We start from the raw sequence: 17,455 nt of genomic DNA, 5'->3' as shown, positions 1-17,455 counted from the left end.
CTACCTCAAGTGCTGCAGTCGATGATTCAGGGCAAGAAACGACCTCAGCTCCCGAGTAAGGTACCTATCTGAGTTCTAACAAATATACCAACAACGCGATGCTCCAGCCGGTCTTCCATGGTGGTTGGTGCAAAAAGCTAGCCAACCTGGAGATTCATTGACCGACAAAATCGCGAGCCAGCCTGTTCGAAAGGGACCCATTGGAACCACTGCCCTTGGGTGAATGATGGACACCAGGCTGTTCGAAGGCGGAATATTTTTTTATTAAAATTTGAATTCGCGTCTATACTCTACTTTGAAGACCGAAGAGGCCTAAACAAAATTATATTGATTTCAGAACGTTCGGTGCAAAGGTGGTCAATTTTCAGTGATAAAAAAAGCGGTAACCTTCGTTGGCCGAGTTTGCCCGATATTCCTGTAATAATTTGGGCTCCTCTCACTCGACCTGACAGGATTTTCAATACTTGTGGGTGAGACGGCCACCCAAGACGCCAATATCAATATACGGAACGATATAGAGAGCATCAACACCAAAAATGCTTCTGAACCCCCGAGGGCACGCTACCTGCTGGATGATATTGCTTATATTGGACAAGCCATCGATATCTGCCTTGGGTTGATACGAGTCCCAAAAAGGCCATTCAAGATTGATAAAGCTAGGCTAATAGAATAGTGCATTGAACAACGACAAATTTTGACCAAGATCCATATCTGTCGAAGGTGATTGTCGAAAATCTTGGATGCAATCACTACTCAGCGCCCAGTGCGGTTCAACTATCGGATGATAATGTACCAGCAACACAAAGATTCAAGAGTACTCAATAACCTTGGGTATATATATATATGTGTGTGTGAGTGTGCGTGCTTGTGTGTTATTTGCCGATAAGAAAGTGTGTTGGGGCGAGGGGTCGAATCCACAATGCTATTGTTCTAATGAGTGAGTGATTGCCCGCAAATCATGGCGTCGTCGGGCCTCTGTCAGCCGCTTGAATATTCGAATGTATGCAGCGCCCGATATTGATCAGCCAGCAAACGTCCAGACTCAACACTTGAACCAGGAACTGAGCACTAAAGCAAAAGGTCAAAATTTCCGATAAGCGAACAAATTGACGATGGACCAGACCCGAGAAACGGGGTCCTGATGACTAGTGCATCGCCACGGCGGCGCACAATGAAGAAAGAAAAAAAAAATCCCTCAGAAGCAAAAGAAAAAGAGCGACCACACCAGGGGTCGAACCTGGAATCTCTTGATTCGTAGTCAAGCGCCTTATCCATTTGGCCATGCGGCCGAGAGGGTTGAGGCCTGCCGGATTTGAACCGACAACCTTCTGATCTGGAGTCAGACGCGCTACCGTTGCGCCAAGGCCCCGAGGATACTAATGGAAATTTTTTATCGTATATAAATTATTAATTTTCTGTCGAACTTTGATCCTTCTCTTCCCGTTCCTGTGCTGGCTCCGAGTCTCACCGACGCCCTTTCAATGTCCCCAAGCTTCCCCCGACTCGGCTCTGTTAATCGCTTCGATTGTGTCGCTCGCGATCCTTTATCAATCAGTCTGCTCCTCTTTGAGCCACACTTCCCATCAAAGCCTGCCCCCATTCTCTGGAGTTGGCCCAAGCCAATCCCTCTCCTCCTCCTCGCTCGCTTTTCGGAGCCGCCCATGCCTTGATCCACCTCTTCGTCTTCTTTGGGCTTCTGTCTCTGACTCTGTCTCTGGTTGGTATCATATAGCTGCACTCTTGTTGAGACAGATGCCACAACACTCTTGAGCGAGCTGAGGACAGAGTCTCTCAGCTCCTCCACATTCCTTGCTATCTGTCCCTCTATGTTGCAGCCTTCCATATTCTATTCATATACCTGTATTTCAAGACATATTGTGCTGTTTCCTCCCCAATCACCACTCGCAATATGTTGTGCTCAGCCTTCCCGAAGATCGATCGCATACTCTCACTTGATGGTCGCCTCTCTCCTCATGCACCCGTCCTCTCCATTTTCAAAATCTGCACTCCGTATAATTTTCTGCCTTTTGTCACCTGGTTTCTCACACCGACCAACCTCCATTGCAGAATCCTCCCTCTTCGCACTCAAGGCTATCAAAAGGCATTTCGTTCCAAATGGGTTCCGGGGAAAGCAAGCTGAGCAGCCTGTACGAAATCAAAGAAATCACGAGTAGCCATGGGATTTCTGAGGCTTCCAGCTTTGATCTCCATCGAGCTGTCCACAAAGAATCCGGGCGACGAGTCAGTGTCTTTATCTACAAGACAAAGAATGTGCTCACAGACAGAGGTCTTCTCCACAACGCCGTCAAAGTAAGTTTTACAAATTTCAGCACTCCTGTTGTTTGCATTCCGTCATATCGACTTACCATCCGGCTGTTTTTGTCAGCGTCTCAAAACCATTCGACACCCTGGCATTATCAAGTTTCATCATGCCGAGCTTCATGATCAAGATGTCGTTGTTGTCACAGAGCCAGTCACTCCACTCTCCCAGCTTCTCTCTGTCCTCCCGCCAGAGGAGGTATTCCTTGGAATATATAGTATTCTGGTATGCACCTAACCGTGCATCTGCCCACAGAAAATGAATATTTTAGATGTAGCGCATGTGCATTCACATAGCTCATCGGTTTGAAATCTCTTCATATTCACAGAGAGCCGTCAGTTTTCTACACTCTCAGAGACTGGTCCACAATAACATCCAGCTCTCCTCCATTTACGTTTCCGATGTTGGTAAGCGGTCTCGGTGCTCGGATGATGAATCATTTGGGCTAACTTCACTCAGAGCATGTTCTTCGTGGACTATATGCACGACGAATTTCTGATGAGCGACTTCAACCAGGGCGTAAGTGGATGCTTGGGGGGATGGAGCTCACAACACCAATCCACGAGATGAGCGTCCCCCTTATCCACAAGATTCACGAGTTTATCGCTAAGGACCAAATTCCTCCCGAGGATTCATCCGAAGATCTGGTAATCCAAAACGCCAAAGCTGTCGCCGTGTTGTTTGGGTGGATTTTCATTTGATTAATCTTGGTCGTGCCTGAATTACTGAAAGTGACTCTACTTTACCATTCAACCCATATCCAAACAAACAGGATCTCAACCCGGTCGAGGCTCGAGACTCCTACTCTCTTGGATTTCTCATCAGCTATCTCATTGCTCCTTACACTCCCGCCTCCCGGATATCGACCAATGAAAAAAAGGGTGATACAGTTTTCATAAACTGGGCCGTTTTACAAGGGCTTGCGGATCGAATGGTCTTGGAGCGTCCCCGAAGACGCCTCAAGCCCAAGGACGTGATGTCCAGTAGCTGCTTTGAGGACAATGTGCTCATTCAAGTTATCGAAAAGTTCCTGAAGCAGATACGCGGGTATCCATTAGAGCAGAAGGAGGCCATGTTTGCGTAGGTGAAATGCTTCACTGTGGTCAGCGTCTATGGTTGCCGATATGTGACGTGGTTAATGGAGCCGGCGCGATCGAGCAGAATCAGACGACCAATTGACTTCAGAAAATACTGATTTATATTCATATTCAGGTCCCTGCCTCAGCGATTGTCACTTCTCCCCCCTTCGACCCTCGCTGCCTATGCTCTACCCTACATTCTCTCTGTTGAAATGTTTCTCGAGCCCCAAGCCTTCCATTTCTACCAACTGCTCCTTGGGCAAAAGTACAACACCACCGTTCCTGAGGAAGGCTGCGACGACATTGCCGTGATCCCCAAGGCCCTCTATATTCGATACGTAATTCCGTACATTTTGAAGCTCTTCAAGTTGCGGTCCTACGACGTTCGCATTACTCTCCTCAAATTATTCCATAATTACATCGACTTGCTCATCCAAAATCTCGATCGCGAAACAATCCGAGGTGTTCTTGTTCCCGAGGTACGAGCTCACTTCACGTAAATCGGTGGTCGTGTATTACGCATACCTCTCAATAGAAACGTGAACTGTCGGCTTACTGACAAAACTACTTCGCTGATGATGCTGACATGCTACGGCGCTATTTCAGCTACTTGTTGGCCTCGAGGAGCAGGATGACAGTCTCTATTTACTGTCACTGACTTGCCTTATATCCGCTGCCGGCCATTTGATGCGGGTGATGGTGGAGTCCCCTGAAGTTGAAATAGCTGGAAAAAAGAAGTCATTCGAAGTTGTCTACACTCATTCCTCGGTGAAGGAAAGCCCTGTGTCTGGTCCTCACGTGGCGTCTCAGTTGGCCAAAGCGACCACATTACCATCATCACAAACAGCAGATTCAAGCTTTCCCAACGAATTTCAATCCAAAATTATGTCTCGTCGTTCTCATCCGAAGCCTTCCCGTCTGCAATACGATCCCTCACCGCCAGTCAAAAGATTTCCCGCCGCTCCATCTCCGCCGAAAGTATCCGTCAATGTTTTAATCGAGAGCTATGTCATTCCACATAGTATATCGATTTGCATTTCGGACATCGGGCGCGAGGCAAAACAATCAATTAGTCGCGCGGTAGTTGAGCTTTGGAAAACATTGGGATCGCTTCTGAGAAGCAAGCAGGTATGAATTGAACCATGCATCCAATTGATGCACCTGGCATCGATCGTGGAGATTCGATGAGTGTGTGTCCCAAATCCCAGTCATATTGTCGATGTCGAGCTCGGCTCACGAGCTTACAACTGCGCGATTTTACTTGGCTATTCCATGGCCACTCTTTCTAGGCAAAGTGTTTCAATGAGCTCAAAGTTTTGGTCAAGTCAGTCTCAAAGTGCATTCAACTGATGATCAAGATTGCATCTCCAGAGACCAAGATTGAGCTGATGCATACAATTTCGCGCGACTGCGATCACAACTCAGACGCGTTTGTAGTCAACTGCATACCACAATTCATGGAGATATTGGTGTCCTTTCTGACCGATGGAGAAAGGTAACGCACGATAAGCTATGATCTGGGTTTTGATTTTGTTGTCCGAGTTTGCGGCTGAGTAATGCCAATGCACTAATCATCTCGACAAACTCTTGCGTGGGGCCTCAGGGATGTGCGCCGGCTTGCTGCCAATCTCCTTATCAAACATACAACTGCTCTTTCCAATATTATGGAGCTCCTCCCCGCGCCGCTCATTGGCATCGACAAGAGTGGCGATGCATACGTGGATCTTCTGCAAAAGTTGAGGCACGCTTACAGGAAACTCTCGCGAGACTCTCATATTTTTGTGAGATCGGGACCAAGAAGGCTCGAAGGCCCAAGCGTTGACGGAATCAGCAGCGGTTCACCAGCCGAAACGACTGAGTCAGTCCATCATATTACCGACTGGACGGGCGATGGCTCTCAAGAAAACAAGAGAATGGCGAACTCAAAGCATTCGCTTCACAGTAACAGTGGTAGGACCCATTCCACCACCATTTGCCGATATGTTCGACGCCTTTGAAGGCACGACCAAATCCTTGGCGTGCTATACTTGTCTGTCGAGGCTGCAGGTTTTCGCTTCCGCGTGGGTTGGAAGCGTAGTGGTGTCGTGTTCGATGGGTCCGTATTATGTGCTAACATCGCTGCATCTGTTTCTCGGTGTCAGCGGCAGTACTACCGCTGCATGAGAAATCTCCCCTCCGCGAATTGGGCACAGAATTCTCCAATTCTGGTTTCTCTGATTATACCCACGACGAATGCAACCCTTTTCAGCAATATGGATGGGAAGATCATTGTGGACTGGCCATGATCGACGCTAAATCAAGCATCCTTCAAAATCAATCCGACGGTGCCGCTGAAGTGAGTGCCCGATGGAAGTGGATCGCCTGCAGGTGTGGTTCGAAACCAGAGCGAATCCAATTGCGCATGTATTGCGATGATACTGTGCCATTAATCTCGCAGCGTTTGTTGACTTGGAGAGAGTCCAAGTATAAGAAGCAGAGCTGGACTGTTGCAGCAGACTCGCTAACGATCAACATACCGCCCTTCCTTCCAGCACATCGTCCATAATCCGCCTGGATGGGAGTATGAGGCCATCGAAATTGATCTGAATATGTGAGCCATGATAATCTTTCTCCATCGTATCAGAGCTAACAGAGGTCGCACTCTGTTGTCGAAAAGAGCCAAGGGGTACCTTTGGTTGTGATTGTTAGCTTGAAATGAAGTCATAATATGACGCCTATGAGCCTCGTGTCCTGATACAGAGCTGTTCAAGATTGATGAAGGCGTATGTTCGGCCACATACACCGGGACGACATACCTCTCTGATGTGCTTGTGGCCAAATATCAAAGAAGTCACTGCAGATTTGTTATTGTTTGGGTCATGATTTCGAAATGCGGATTCCTGTTTGACTTCATAGATCGTTGTTGGTGAGCGACGCTCCCATGATCACCAGAATCAATGTCCACCAAAGGGATAGCTCGTTATTTGAACATTGGGCGAACTGTGGATGTCATCCCCGAGTCACTGGCCACGACGGACTGCCTTGTTTCTCTTTGTGGGGTCGAAGGCGGATAGATTATTGTCGTTGTTACGGGTTGATGGTCTATAGATTATATATCCATATCAGATATTCAGCGACAAGGTGGGGCCTTGGCGCAACGGTAGCGCGTCTGACTCCAGATCAGAAGGTTGTCGGTTCAAATCCGGCAGGCCTCAACCCTCTCGGCCGCATGGCCAAATGGATAAGGCGCTTGACTACGAATCAAGAGATTCCAGGTTCGACCCCTGGTGTGGTCGCTCTTTTTGCTCCTCTGTTTTGTTGGTCCGCTTCCGTTATTCCTCACTGCGCCGGGATCAAAGATCTTGGTCTGCCGGACCATCCAGAGTACCTGTCTTTCTTTCGAGCTTCTCTTGTTCAGTCGGTTCCTGTGGTTCATCAAGATTTTGATTCCCATAGTTCGCACCTGAAACGAAATCGACGCTCATGTTTGAGGTTGGCTTGACACTGTTTTTTGAATACTCGCTCATCCATCACCAGCGCTGACCAAACACTATGTCCAATTGAGACCGACATTGTGACTGCCGTTCGGAATCCCTAGCGGAAGCAAGTCAATGGCTTGCATTGAGTCCACGCAGACTCAGGGTCGCCAAGTACTTTGAGCACTCCCGTCACCACCCGAGACATCACAATCTCGTTCCATTCTGAATAGGCTTTATGAAGCTGCTCAATCGGTGGAGAGTAATCATCAACTGTTTTCGGACGCTCCTTGCCACCGACATGATCGTCACAAATCACATACAGCAAATCATACATTTCCCCAAGTTCCTGAGTGCGCTATCGAGTAGGTCGGAGACCGAGTATTTATTCAGGATTTTCTCCAAGGCTGTAACTTTTGTTCTTCATCCTCTGGATGTCAGCACCTCGCGCTCACCCACAAGCTCGATCTGTTTGGCCTCGTGGGTTCTGACTCACTGTAGGCGATGTATCGCGACTGATTTAACGCTTGAGTCATGTCTGCAGCACTCGTTGGTGCAGATAATCCCAATACTCCATGGAATCGCCGGGGCAGCCGAGGAGGGCCTGTTGTCGTCGCTCAGTCGTCGTCACTCTCGACAACCTGCCGCTTATTGTTCGAGCTTCTGCGCACAATCTTTTCGACTTCGTCTTCATCGTCGTCGTCGTACCGCGCAGCTGGTGACCTGGGCGATCGGCTGCTTTGGTCGCTTCCATTCTCGTCATCGTCACGGATTTGACCACGGCTGCGGTTTGAATCACGATCGCGGTCCACGCCCTCGCGCTTGTGCCTCTTGGATTTGCGATCAAAGTCACTATTTCGGCTGCTTCGTTTATGATCGCGGTCGGGGTCTTCGCTCTCGTTACCATCGTCGCCATCCTCGTCGCTGCCATCCAATGACATCTCGTCTTCAGAAGACGTAAAGGTATGGCGTCGCGAGGAGCCGGGCTTTCCGGATTTGGCCTGTTGGAGTCGAGCGTCGCGGCGATCGTCCTCGTCGTCGTGGTCCTGGACAACTGCATCATTCAGGTGAGTGCGTGTCATTCGGACGACGTTCAACCGAGTTTGACGAGATTCGATGAGATGTAATCCGGTCGCACGAAACCCATTATTACCACGGGGGCAAGAAGTGTCGGTAAGTGGACCTCGATTGGGCGCTTTACTCCATCGCCCAGTACGAATCGGAATGACTCCAACGCGAGAGTAGGTTCCTGAGCATCGCCCAGATTTGTCGTCGCTCCAGTGACACGCGGGAATCACCAGCCTTGCTCACCAAAGCCATCGCCATCGTCGTATTCTTCGTTGTTCATTGTCGATCGTCCGTAGCTGTCTTCGTAGCTATCGTGATAGCCGCTTTTGGACCGGAAGAACGAGCCCGATGACCTGAGACTATCGCGACCATAGCCTTCATCTCCCCTGAATTTATCCGAGGACCGCTCCTTTTCCCTCCGAATCTTGGCTCGCTCCTTGATCCTGAGGGCCTCGGCCTGCAGGAAAGCGTTGATGGTAAGCAATTATATATACCAAAGGTAGACTCTGTTTTCGATCCGTTTCAAAGTGACACTGTCGACTGGGTTGACCCTGGCGGACGATATATCGCCAACCATGCTGTCTCCAATAATCTGTGTGATCTGCCCTCCGGAAGGTCGAGGTCTTGCGCATCGGAAGACGCGCATGAGAGGCGATCAGGATAGCGTCGTCGCTGCGTGCGCTCGAACGCTCCGGGTGCGGTCCACACACAGCTCACCTGCTCCTGCTGCTCAATGAGGAGAGTCGGTGCCACTCCAGCTGTGGAAAATTTGATGCGGCCCTCCTTCTTATGCTTGTTGGCCACGGCCATGGTGAGCTTCCTATGAGTTGAGGCACCCATTGATGTGGGCTTGAGGGTCATCATGCTTCCGAAGCGCGCCTGGGTCTGCAGAATGTCAGGATCATCGAGCTTGGCAACCAGGTATTGATGCTCGTTCTCGATATTCTTGATGTCGACATCAAACATTTCTTCACCAAGCAGCATCGAAAAAGTGCCGTCCGACCAGCGAATGAGTCGAGCATTGGATTCCATCAACGGCTGTGGGCCCATGGGGAATAAAGGACGAGTGGAAGAGAAAGCTCGAAATGATTAGGCAAGTGTTTCTAGAATTCTTACGGCCATTTGCCAATGTTCATGCGATACTAATGATGGACCGTGATCGCGGGGCTGGCGACTCGCTTGCTCTCGTACCGTCCCGTCCTCGGTTTTGCCTTCATATCTCCACCGAATGGTATTCTCAATCCTGAGGCGGTAGAGCATCTCGTCATCGATCTTCTCTTCGGTGTGCGATTTAATGGAATCGATATACGATTCTCGAGTGAAGGGCTTCGGAGCAACGTCAATGTAGTTTGGCAGCTTGGCCAAGAAAATCTGGATCGTGAGGCAGTCCGATTTGCACCAGCCATGTCCCACGACGATGGCGGGCAGCATCGATTCGTTTATGGGTCGGCGTCAAAGTGAGGCAGATCAATCGAGCCCGTCCACAACCAAGCCCCCATCGGAGTTGAGGGAATGAAGCACGGATGGATTGCACGATATCGAAATGCGGCAATCAACCGAGACCACCGCGGTTGCGGTGTAGATACAGAAAATAAGAGCAACATCACCATCATAGGTACGGTTGGGGTTGGATTCGCATGCACATCAGCCAACGCCGATCGCAAGTACAAGGTTGGGGCCAAAGTCGAGCGGAATAGTTGTTAGCTTAAGCCAGAGCTCCGGGGCTCTGGAGCCGCGTTGGCCACGGTGATCTATGTGTGCTGGTGGAGCTGTCTGGGATTGACTGGATGCATGGGCGGGAAGAGATACTTGCCGTGGACCCGGAGCCGGTAGCGGATCCGATGCTGGGCACATCTATGGCGACAGCGTTCTCGTCATGACGCTTCCGAGTCTTCTTTGACGATTCGTCCCTGAGTGATTCAAGAGCGGCGAGAGGTAAGCGAGGAGCGAGTGTTAACCGAAGGGCCCCTCTGGCTATACGAAGCCAATGCCTTATTTTGGCCAGCAGGACCAAGTCGGAGTGGGTTGCTGCCCAACAGCACATTCATTCGATCGATTCGAGCGTGAGGGATGTGCAACAGAAGCGGGAGCCGAAGACCGGGTTTGAGCAGTACTGATTATGATAGCAGGTACAGCGCCGATAGGAAGGAGAGCAAGAGTTCACAGAAAATAGTGGAAGTAGAATAATGCTGATCTTTGCGAGATGCAGAACGACGGATACTCGGATAACTCGTCCAGGCTGCCAAGCAGATGCTCGTCACTGCCCTCGCCATCGTGCTCGCCGTCGTTATCGCTCGAGCCAGCTTGACCATTGTCCCGTCGGATGCGTCCGGGCCGCGGAAGATCGGCGTCGCTGCCGCTGTCGAGGTCCGAGAGAGCGTCCGAGTCGAGCTTGGAGAGTCGAGGCGGCGGGGGCAGGGGAGAAGAGGCTGGGCTCGAGAGCGGATCTTGATCAGCAGGGTCAGCGGTTCGCGACGGGGACGAGGGAGGGGAGGACGGCGCGGGCGAGCCAAAGAGCTCGTCGTCGTCATGCGAGGCCGAGGAGTGCGACATGGCAGCGGGAGGATGGTGATTGTGATCGTGCACGGCCGATGGGAGCGGCGACGATCGACCAAGGCCGATGGCGAGATGGGGTGTGATGGGATGGGACGGTGATCGCCATCGGAGGCGCCACGGCGGGGCCGAGCGAGAAGGCATTCTCCCCTCCAGCTCATCCCTCCCCTGCGCTTGACTCATCCCTCCCCCCGTCTCTCTCCATCGATCCGATCGCCTTTCCTTCGTCTGTCCATCGATCCATCGATCTGTTGATCAATCCACCCGCCTGTCCTTCCGCCGTCTATCTCGCCCATCCGCCATGTCCGACGCCGATCTTGTCGACAGGGATTTCCATCGTGAGGTATCGCATCGCTTGCCGTGCTTCCCTTGCCTTGCCGCTCCCTCACTCCCACCCCGCTTGGCTTCGTTGCTTGAGCTCTTTTGACTCGGCTGCGGTTTCCCTCTTCCGATCCGGTTCATCCCATGTTTTCCTTCCCTTCATTCACCTTCCACCTCCACCATCCAGCCCCCCACATCGCCTGGCACCTTCTTGAACTCCTTTGTCGCCTTCTGTATCTGCCTATGGCGCGTCCCTGGTCATTTGCATTTCTTTCGATATCTCCCTGTTGATCCACGATATGTACTCATGTCCCCGGAATGGCGTTGTTCACGGCCTCGGAGATCACGCAACAGCCTTCAAAACCTGTTGCAGTCTCTCGCTCGGACTCGCTATAGTCTCGCCACAGAGGCCGCTACTCGCCATGCGTCCACATGCCACCCCCACCCTGGCTGGCCCTCATTCCGCCACGGCAATCTTCATGATCGTTTGCATCGCATTGTTTGGTTGTGGCATATCGATCCCCCCGGTCTCTGTGTGATACCACCACAGTCAATTGCAGGGATTCCCCGCCGTTGCCTCCCCGGTACCATGTCCCTCATCAGCCTGTATTCGTGTTTGAGCGCCCACCTCTCTGACCCGCTTCCTTCGTTTGTAGCATGAGGGCCTCGCCTACCACGGCCACTGGTACAACATTCCCTGCAAGGCCATCATGATTCCAAACCAAAAAGTCGTCGTCATCAATGGTGAAACCCCCGTCGAGCGTGCATGTGAAGTCCTGATCCAGAACGGCATCATCTCCGCGCCGGTCTGGGACGAGTCCAGGAAGCAGTTTGTTGGCATGTTTGATTACCGGTACGTCCCCGCAGTTCTCCAGCCCACCGTCGTATTGCATCGATCCTATACCCACTCGTCACGAAGTCTCTCTGCCTCTGCTCCCACTTCCAAAACACATAGCCGTGCAAACTCCACTGGCTGTGGACATTCTGGGCAAACTGGCGGCCAGCACCGACTCACTCTCATTAACTTGAATCGACCCTCGTCGCTCTATGATCCGCAGCGACATTGTCACCTACGTTCTCCTCTCGCTCAAGCGCGAAATCAACCCCGATAACGAGTCGTACGAGTTCCAGGAGCTTCTCCGTCTTGCCCGAGCCCAAAAGCCCATTCCCGCCAAACTGGCCGCTGGTGTGTGGACGCACCCTTCTCGCTTCGAATGTCCATTATATCCCATGGTTGGCAATGCTATCGACTGTGCCGCTCTGTTCAACTGGACACTCCCACGGCAGACGGTGACGGACACGCCTCCTGGGATGCTGATACAGCCGGACTCATGTTCCTGGACCTTTGAATCGATGCCCGGCTGCCTGAGCAGTGTTACTGACGTTTCATACATGTTCTATTCCACACGTTCGCCGGATTATACAACTCGAATCGATTCTTGTCAAACCCTTCCCACAACCGAACCATCGCTCAAGATCTATCACAGAAGAACCCGTTTTTCTCCGTCATGGGGGAAACCCCTCTCTCACAACTGGTAGTGGTCGTGCGCCGATGGAGCGGGGATCGGGATGTCCCTTCAGCTCTCGTTGATCGAGCACTGGTCCAAAAGTGAATCCAGAGGTGGATCCAGAAAGGCTCCTTTGCTTGGGAGCTGTTTGGTGCTGCGGATGTATTCTCATCGTCCATTGCACAACTTCCTACTACCCTATCATCATATGGCTATTGGCGGATTTGCCTTGCCTCTCATACCGACAACTTTCGGAATATCGCCCTCCACGCATCAATCGTGGCAAAGGTGGATGTCTTTGGAAAGGGTGTCCATCGTGTTGCCGTTATGAGCGATGGTCTTGCAGTAAGTGTCTTTAGTGGAATCAATGTAGACTTGTCCTATGAAGCATTACCAGGACGGCAAGGTCGTGAACGATACCGGATTACTCGCCTGTCAACAGCGGCAAATGTCCGATATCTCATCAATGCCCAATGATGTGCTCTCCCCGGCTCTCACTACAACCTGCATTCCCACACCGCCTCGGTCAATATCGATTAGGGCATCATTTCACAAAGTACACTCTTGAAGTACCTGTGGAACAATGTAAGTCTGCGCCGACTCTCTGCCGCCGGCGTTGAGTGATGATTCGGAATGCGCGCCGCATATTCAAATTGACCCTGGTGTGGCTCTTTCCAGGCCAGCAAATACGCTGAGCTCCAGCAAATCTTCAAAAAGACAGTAAGTCCCTCACCAGCATACAAGCAAGCCAGTTGGTAAGCTGTCATGACACTGACGTCTGTCTCATTGATCTTCCATTTATAGCTTAAGGAGCTTGGCTTGGGCGCCAAGACTGTGATATCGGTTCCTGCCGACCTGTCTGTTATCGAGGCCCTTCGAATCATGGGTAAGATTGCGCGTGCTCGTCTTTAAGCTGCCCGCGGGTGCCGATGCAAGCTCGAGCATAGTGTCCATCCTCGGAAACTCCCCATTGCCCCCCCAGCAACAATCCGGTTCGATAGCGTTCGTGTCATTTGCTGAGTATCTTTCTCTGATCATCCACAATTACTTCGCCACCACAGTCAACAGCGATATTTCCTCGGTCGCCATCCTGAACCCCCGCGGCGCTATTGTTGCCAATCTGTCGATGACCGACATCAAGTGGCTGATGCGAGCGGAGCGTTTCCCGATGCTCTGGGAAAGCTGCATCAAGTTTGTCAGCTTTGTGGATCAACAGCAGGTAGGCTGCTGTACCACCCGCTCTCTTCTTGGCTCCCTTTCTCCTTCTGGCTCGAGAGGCGCGCGGGTGTCCTCGTTCCAGATCGTTTGCATGTATACCGGCCTCTCGGACGATTGGCGGAGTGAACCGGGTGGCCGTCGGCTTGGAGTTGCTCTCTTGCTTTGACGCAGCAGTGCTCCCTTGGTGCATGTCGACAGCACACCATAGATCAGTACTAATCCCAGCTCGTGGTCTATTTTAGGGCATTGCCGACGGTCGAGTATGCGTCATATTCCCATCTCGATGAATTTGCGCGCGCACAACGCACTGTTGTCTGCTACTGGGCGAGCTCTGCTCACGTCTCACATATCTGTTTGCCGGAATTTCGGATTGGTTTGATACTCCAGGACAAGACCCCTGTCTTTGATGTCACGGAATCCTCCACACTCGAACATACCATTGGCAAGCTGATCTCGACGCGCGCCCACCGGGTCTGGGTCGTCGAAAAGACCCACAACCACGTCGTCTCTGTTGTAGGTTGACCTCCTGGACAAGCGGCATTGTGCCCTGCATTTGCCGCCACCCCATCGATTTCCACATGCAGCTCGAGCGTGCCTTCCCATGTGGCCCGGACTGTGGTGATGCGATGGCCGCGATGGCCACCAAAACAAACCCGCGATGCCGTGGACTAACCCTTGCAAAATCCTCTTCTTTGCGAAATCCTCTTCCTTCCCTTCTCCGCTACTGTCGTCTCATTCAGGTGTCTCTGACCGATATTCTGCGGGTCTTGACGCCACCGGAATAAAGCACCCGTCGCAATGAGCGATTGCTCGTGCCTCCCTTGCCTCGCCTTTGGGGCATCTTTGCCCAGGACGACCAGATTGTTGCCGAGGAGGGTGCTGCGCTCGGGGCGAGCGTTGTTCGTCGTGGGTAGTGCTCTGGGTGCAATCAAGACCAAAGCACATTTGCAAAGGCTCTAGCTATGCGGTGACATTGAGAAGTGGTGCCGACTCCACAGGGTCGCCATGTATATTCACGATATGGAATGGAGCGACCGCCCTTGCCACAAACGAGATGGCCCAGCCCCTTTGGAGTATCATGCTCGGCCGCCAGGTCTGACGACCGCCTTCTATGATCCGATATGACCCGGCGCTGCACTGGCTACGGCAGCCTGTTGCTGCCAGGATCCATTTGTCTCAGAACATGGCGAGGAGGCATATAAACCCCAGAAATTCCACAAAGAGAATGACGGGCGTCAGGATGCCAAATGCTGGCCAGAGCCAGACGTTGACACAGACGGTCAACGTGAGTCCCAGCACCGTTGCTGTTTGGATCGACCTCGGGGCCTCCCTCTCCCAGTTGCTCAGGTTGATCCGGGTTCGGTCGAGGGTGAAATAGGGGAGGTAGAAGGTAAGGTAGGCAAAGATGCCACCGATGCCAGTGAGGCACAGCATGGAAACGTAGATCGGCCAGCTGTACGGGATCAAAGTTAGCGAGTGGTTTGGCAGGCTCTCGGGCGATCATGGGCCGAGGGGCAGGTGCCTCGGCTTTGATCGAAGCAGACGGGCTGGTGCAAATCGAAACAGGGCTCACACGCCGTCTGCAGGTGCTGCCCGGCATCTGGGTAGCACCTTGCGATCTAGTCCATGGGCCAGTGGATGCTCACCCATATCCATATTCGAGCAGCGCATTCGGTAGCTCGGTGTAGTATCCCAGTACGAGCGCTGCTGCTATCCAGAAGACCTTCTCGGCAAGGCGCCGGATGGTTGTCTCGGTCTTGCGAGGCGATGAGCCGGTCGCCGTTGAGGAGCTGGGCATGGCTGTGATGTGGCGGTTGCGATGGGACTGCCGGGGTGTTTTGATGCTGCTGCTGACGATGTTGATGTTGATGTTGATTTGAGGCCTGGCGACTGGGCGAGTGTCGTCGATCAGGCGGAACGAGCCCGAGGAGGAGAGATCAGAGACCAAGCAGGACGCAGCCGACCTTTCGAGCGCGGGACGATCCAAGGCGGCTTATGGAGCCCGTCGTATCGGCACCGGCTGGATCGCCAGGACTGCGAACAGCGGCTGGGTCCTGATGCTGGCATCAGCAGGGCTACATGGCCCTGGGACGGCACTATCCAGCATGCCCGAGAGCCCCCATGACTACGTCTTGCGCCGATCCGCTATTACAGGCAATCCAATAAAAAACGGGACACCCGGGTTTTTGACCATTCATCGAATATTTTGTTACCCAATGTTATCGCGGGCTGGCCATGACCATTCGCCACACATCCGACTTTCGCACCGCCGCATTGCGATGCTACACCCTCATCCATAGCCTGCGTAAAGTTGCCTCCATATTCAGTGTGTCCAAGAGCACCATCCATCGATGGCACCGAGGATGCAAGCTGGATGACCCATCCCGGGTCCCAGCTCGCAGATCCACTTTCTTCGAGCAGGCATGTCCAGTCATTCGCACCCTGATTGAACAGGACCCGTTCCAGACTGGTCCTGTGTTGCGATGCAAGCTCGAGTCCATCCTCCAGAGGAAAGTGTCGCTCTCACTCTGCCACACTGCCATCCACCGAGCAGGTCTCTCACACAAGAGGGCAACACACCTCTACAAGTCCAAGCGACTGGATGAGCGAGTGGCACAGTTCAGGGACCAGGTCCGCTCCATCGACCCGCGGCGATTCGTTTTTGTCGATGAGACGGGGATCAGGAAATCCATTTTCCCCCTCCATGGGTACTCTGAGAGAGGTGCCCGACTGCAGAGGCGCCACAACATGAAGCACAAGTCTGTCTCGGCTGCATTTGCCATCAACCACTCTGGTGTGCTGCATCGCATGTACATCCCCACATCATTCAAGACACACTCGATGGTCGAGTTCTTTGAGCGAGCGACCTTCCCAGACGACTCTGTGATTGTGATGGACAATGTCAGCATGCACAAGACAAGGGCTGTCCTGGACTGCATCGAGCGCCGAGGATGGTCAGTGATCTTCACCCCACCTGCCTCGCCCGACTTCAATCCCATCGAGAACTTCTTTGGGGTTGTGAAGCATCAGTACAGGAAGGCAGCAGCGCTGAATGCCTCCGAGGGGTTCAGGGTCGGGATGGTGACCCTGTTCGAGTCCGCCGTGCGGAGGGTGCTTCCAGATGTCTTCCCACGGCTGATTGAGCGAGCGATGCGCTTCTGGGGTTGAGTTCCCTCCAATCAAGCCGCCATTTTCGCGTTCACATCCCTGGCTTGAACCTCTCGGCGATTTTTGAACAGGGTCGCTTCCCAACCAGCCCGCAAAGACGGGTTCCTGCTCTCGGGTATAAATGCCACACCTTCGTCCTGCTGCTTTCTTCCCTCATCTCGCCTTGATCGGATCATCGCGCCATTGTACGATAAAAAAAGTCTCTGCTCTGACCAGTACCACTGGCAGGCATCCAGCATTCTCTGTCCCCATGCCTCCGAAGCGCAAGGGTGCCGGTGATGGCCAGCCTCAGCCTACCAGGCCCAAGAAAGCCAAGTCACAGTCGGAGCCTGTCTCTGGTTCGTATTCTGACCCCACGCATGCTTGGTCGTCTGTTGCTCCGTCGCTCACCACCACTGCTTCTGCAGATCCAATGGATGTCGATCCCACCGAGCCTGGTCCCTCATCTGGTCCCTCATCTGGTCCCTCATCTGGTCCCATCAAGCGATGTCGCCAGTGCGATGGCACCGATCATCAGCGAAGCAACACCAGCAAATGTCCCAAATACCGGCCCCTCAAGAGTTCTGTCGTCCCACTCGTGGGTGGAAGGTCATCCGCCCCTCAGTTCAGCTGCTTCAAGCAGACGATGGATGGCTGTTGTCTCAATCCCGCTCTCCGCGACAAGATCCAGGCCACCGTCGAGGCCATGACCCAGATCCAGGCCACCGTCGAGGCCATGACCCAGATCGAGTTCGAGGCATCCAGGCTGCTCAACCTGCACATCCT

At 52.6% G+C, this 17,455-nt stretch overlaps 4 protein-coding genes and 4 non-coding genes across 8 annotated transcripts; 4 read left to right on the top strand and 4 right to left on the bottom strand.

Moving 5' to 3' along the window:
* Positions 1-1,216: 1,216 nt before the first annotated feature.
* On the bottom strand, positions 1,217-1,289 carry BJ171DRAFT_t386. The gene has a single exon. It is a non-coding gene; the product is annotated as a tRNA-Arg (tRNA).
* An 8-nt stretch (positions 1,290-1,297) lies between these two features.
* Positions 1,298-1,369, bottom strand: BJ171DRAFT_t385. The gene has a single exon. It is a non-coding gene; the product is annotated as a tRNA-Trp (tRNA).
* A 746-nt stretch (positions 1,370-2,115) lies between these two features.
* On the top strand, positions 2,116-5,993 carry BJ171DRAFT_590953 (uncharacterized protein; the record flags this gene model as incomplete). Its single annotated transcript, XM_053114483.1, has 12 exons — positions 2,116-2,310; positions 2,387-2,518; positions 2,649-2,723; positions 2,780-2,839; positions 2,911-2,967; positions 3,093-3,400; positions 3,533-3,878; positions 4,006-4,167; positions 4,689-4,894; positions 5,003-5,180; positions 5,648-5,734; positions 5,931-5,993. 12 exons carry the CDS (start codon positions 2,116-2,118, stop codon positions 5,991-5,993), a joined length of 1,869 nt encoding a protein of 622 aa, XP_052961737.1.
* Positions 5,994-6,521: 528 nt separating this feature from the next.
* BJ171DRAFT_t391 lies at positions 6,522-6,593 on the top strand. The gene has a single exon. It is a non-coding gene; the product is annotated as a tRNA-Trp (tRNA).
* An 8-nt stretch (positions 6,594-6,601) lies between these two features.
* BJ171DRAFT_t392 lies at positions 6,602-6,674 on the top strand. The gene has a single exon. It is a non-coding gene; the product is annotated as a tRNA-Arg (tRNA).
* A 454-nt stretch (positions 6,675-7,128) lies between these two features.
* BJ171DRAFT_540868 (Leo1-like protein-domain-containing protein) lies at positions 7,129-10,601 on the bottom strand. The gene is made up of 6 exons (XM_053112947.1): positions 10,144-10,601; positions 9,736-9,832; positions 9,114-9,293; positions 8,640-8,960; positions 8,166-8,379; positions 7,129-7,908 (listed from the first exon to the last, which is right to left on the bottom strand). Exons 1-6 carry the CDS (start codon positions 10,473-10,475, stop codon positions 7,472-7,474), a joined length of 1,581 nt encoding a protein of 526 aa, XP_052961736.1. The 5' UTR covers positions 10,476-10,601; the 3' UTR covers positions 7,129-7,471.
* On the top strand, positions 10,602-14,429 carry BJ171DRAFT_540866 (uncharacterized protein). Its single transcript, XM_053112946.1, has 12 exons — positions 10,602-10,818; positions 11,453-11,649; positions 11,855-11,982; positions 12,273-12,331; positions 12,593-12,649; positions 12,845-12,889; positions 12,983-13,024; positions 13,109-13,190; positions 13,366-13,523; positions 13,765-13,782; positions 13,910-14,035; positions 14,263-14,429. Exons 1-12 carry the CDS (start codon positions 10,777-10,779, stop codon positions 14,305-14,307), a joined length of 999 nt encoding a protein of 332 aa, XP_052961735.1. The 5' UTR covers positions 10,602-10,776; the 3' UTR covers positions 14,308-14,429.
* A 61-nt stretch (positions 14,430-14,490) lies between these two features.
* BJ171DRAFT_540863 (uncharacterized protein) lies at positions 14,491-15,698 on the bottom strand. Its single transcript, XM_053112945.1, has 2 exons — positions 15,169-15,698; positions 14,491-14,975 (listed from the first exon to the last, which is right to left on the bottom strand). Exons 1-2 carry the CDS (start codon positions 15,318-15,320, stop codon positions 14,699-14,701), a joined length of 429 nt encoding a protein of 142 aa, XP_052961734.1. The 5' UTR covers positions 15,321-15,698; the 3' UTR covers positions 14,491-14,698.
* Between the last annotated feature and the right edge of the window lie 1,757 nt (positions 15,699-17,455).

Source organism: Polychytrium aggregatum, assembly GCF_025602895.1.
Source record: "Polychytrium aggregatum strain JEL109 chromosome Unknown BJ171scaffold_133, whole genome shotgun sequence".
Taxonomy (NCBI): Eukaryota; Fungi; Chytridiomycota; class Chytridiomycetes; order Polychytriales; genus Polychytrium; species Polychytrium aggregatum.
The sequence above is the reverse complement of the archived record's forward strand: the minus strand, read 5'-3'. Positions and strand labels throughout refer to the sequence as shown.

Excerpts from the sequence above, each read along its gene's own strand:
- BJ171DRAFT_540863 (XM_053112945.1), bottom strand. The coding sequence starts at position 15,320 with ATGCCCAGCTCCTCAACGGCGACCGGCTCATCGCCTCGCAAGACCGAG. Across the intron at positions 14,976-15,168 it reads CTGCTCGAATATGGATATGG|CTGGCCGATCTACGTTTCCA; the intron begins GTGAGCATCCAC and ends GATCCCGTACAG.
- BJ171DRAFT_540868 (XM_053112947.1), bottom strand. The coding sequence starts at position 10,475 with ATGTCGCACTCCTCGGCCTCGCATGACGACGACGAGCTCTTTGGCTCG. Across the intron at positions 8,961-9,113 it reads GCAAAACCGAGGACGGGACG|CCGTTGATGGAATCCAATGC; the intron begins GTACGAGAGCAA and ends ATGGGCCCACAG. Across the intron at positions 7,909-8,165 it reads CGACGATGGCGATGGCTTTG|TTGTCCAGGACCACGACGAC; the intron begins GTGAGCAAGGCT and ends TGAATGATGCAG.
- BJ171DRAFT_540866 (XM_053112946.1), top strand. The coding sequence starts at position 10,777 with ATGTCCGACGCCGATCTTGTCGACAGGGATTTCCATCGTGAG. Across the intron at positions 10,819-11,452 it reads ACAGGGATTTCCATCGTGAG|CATGAGGGCCTCGCCTACCA; the intron begins GTATCGCATCGC and ends CTTCGTTTGTAG. Across the intron at positions 13,191-13,365 it reads CGAGGCCCTTCGAATCATGG|TCAACAGCGATATTTCCTCG; the intron begins GTAAGATTGCGC and ends TCGCCACCACAG.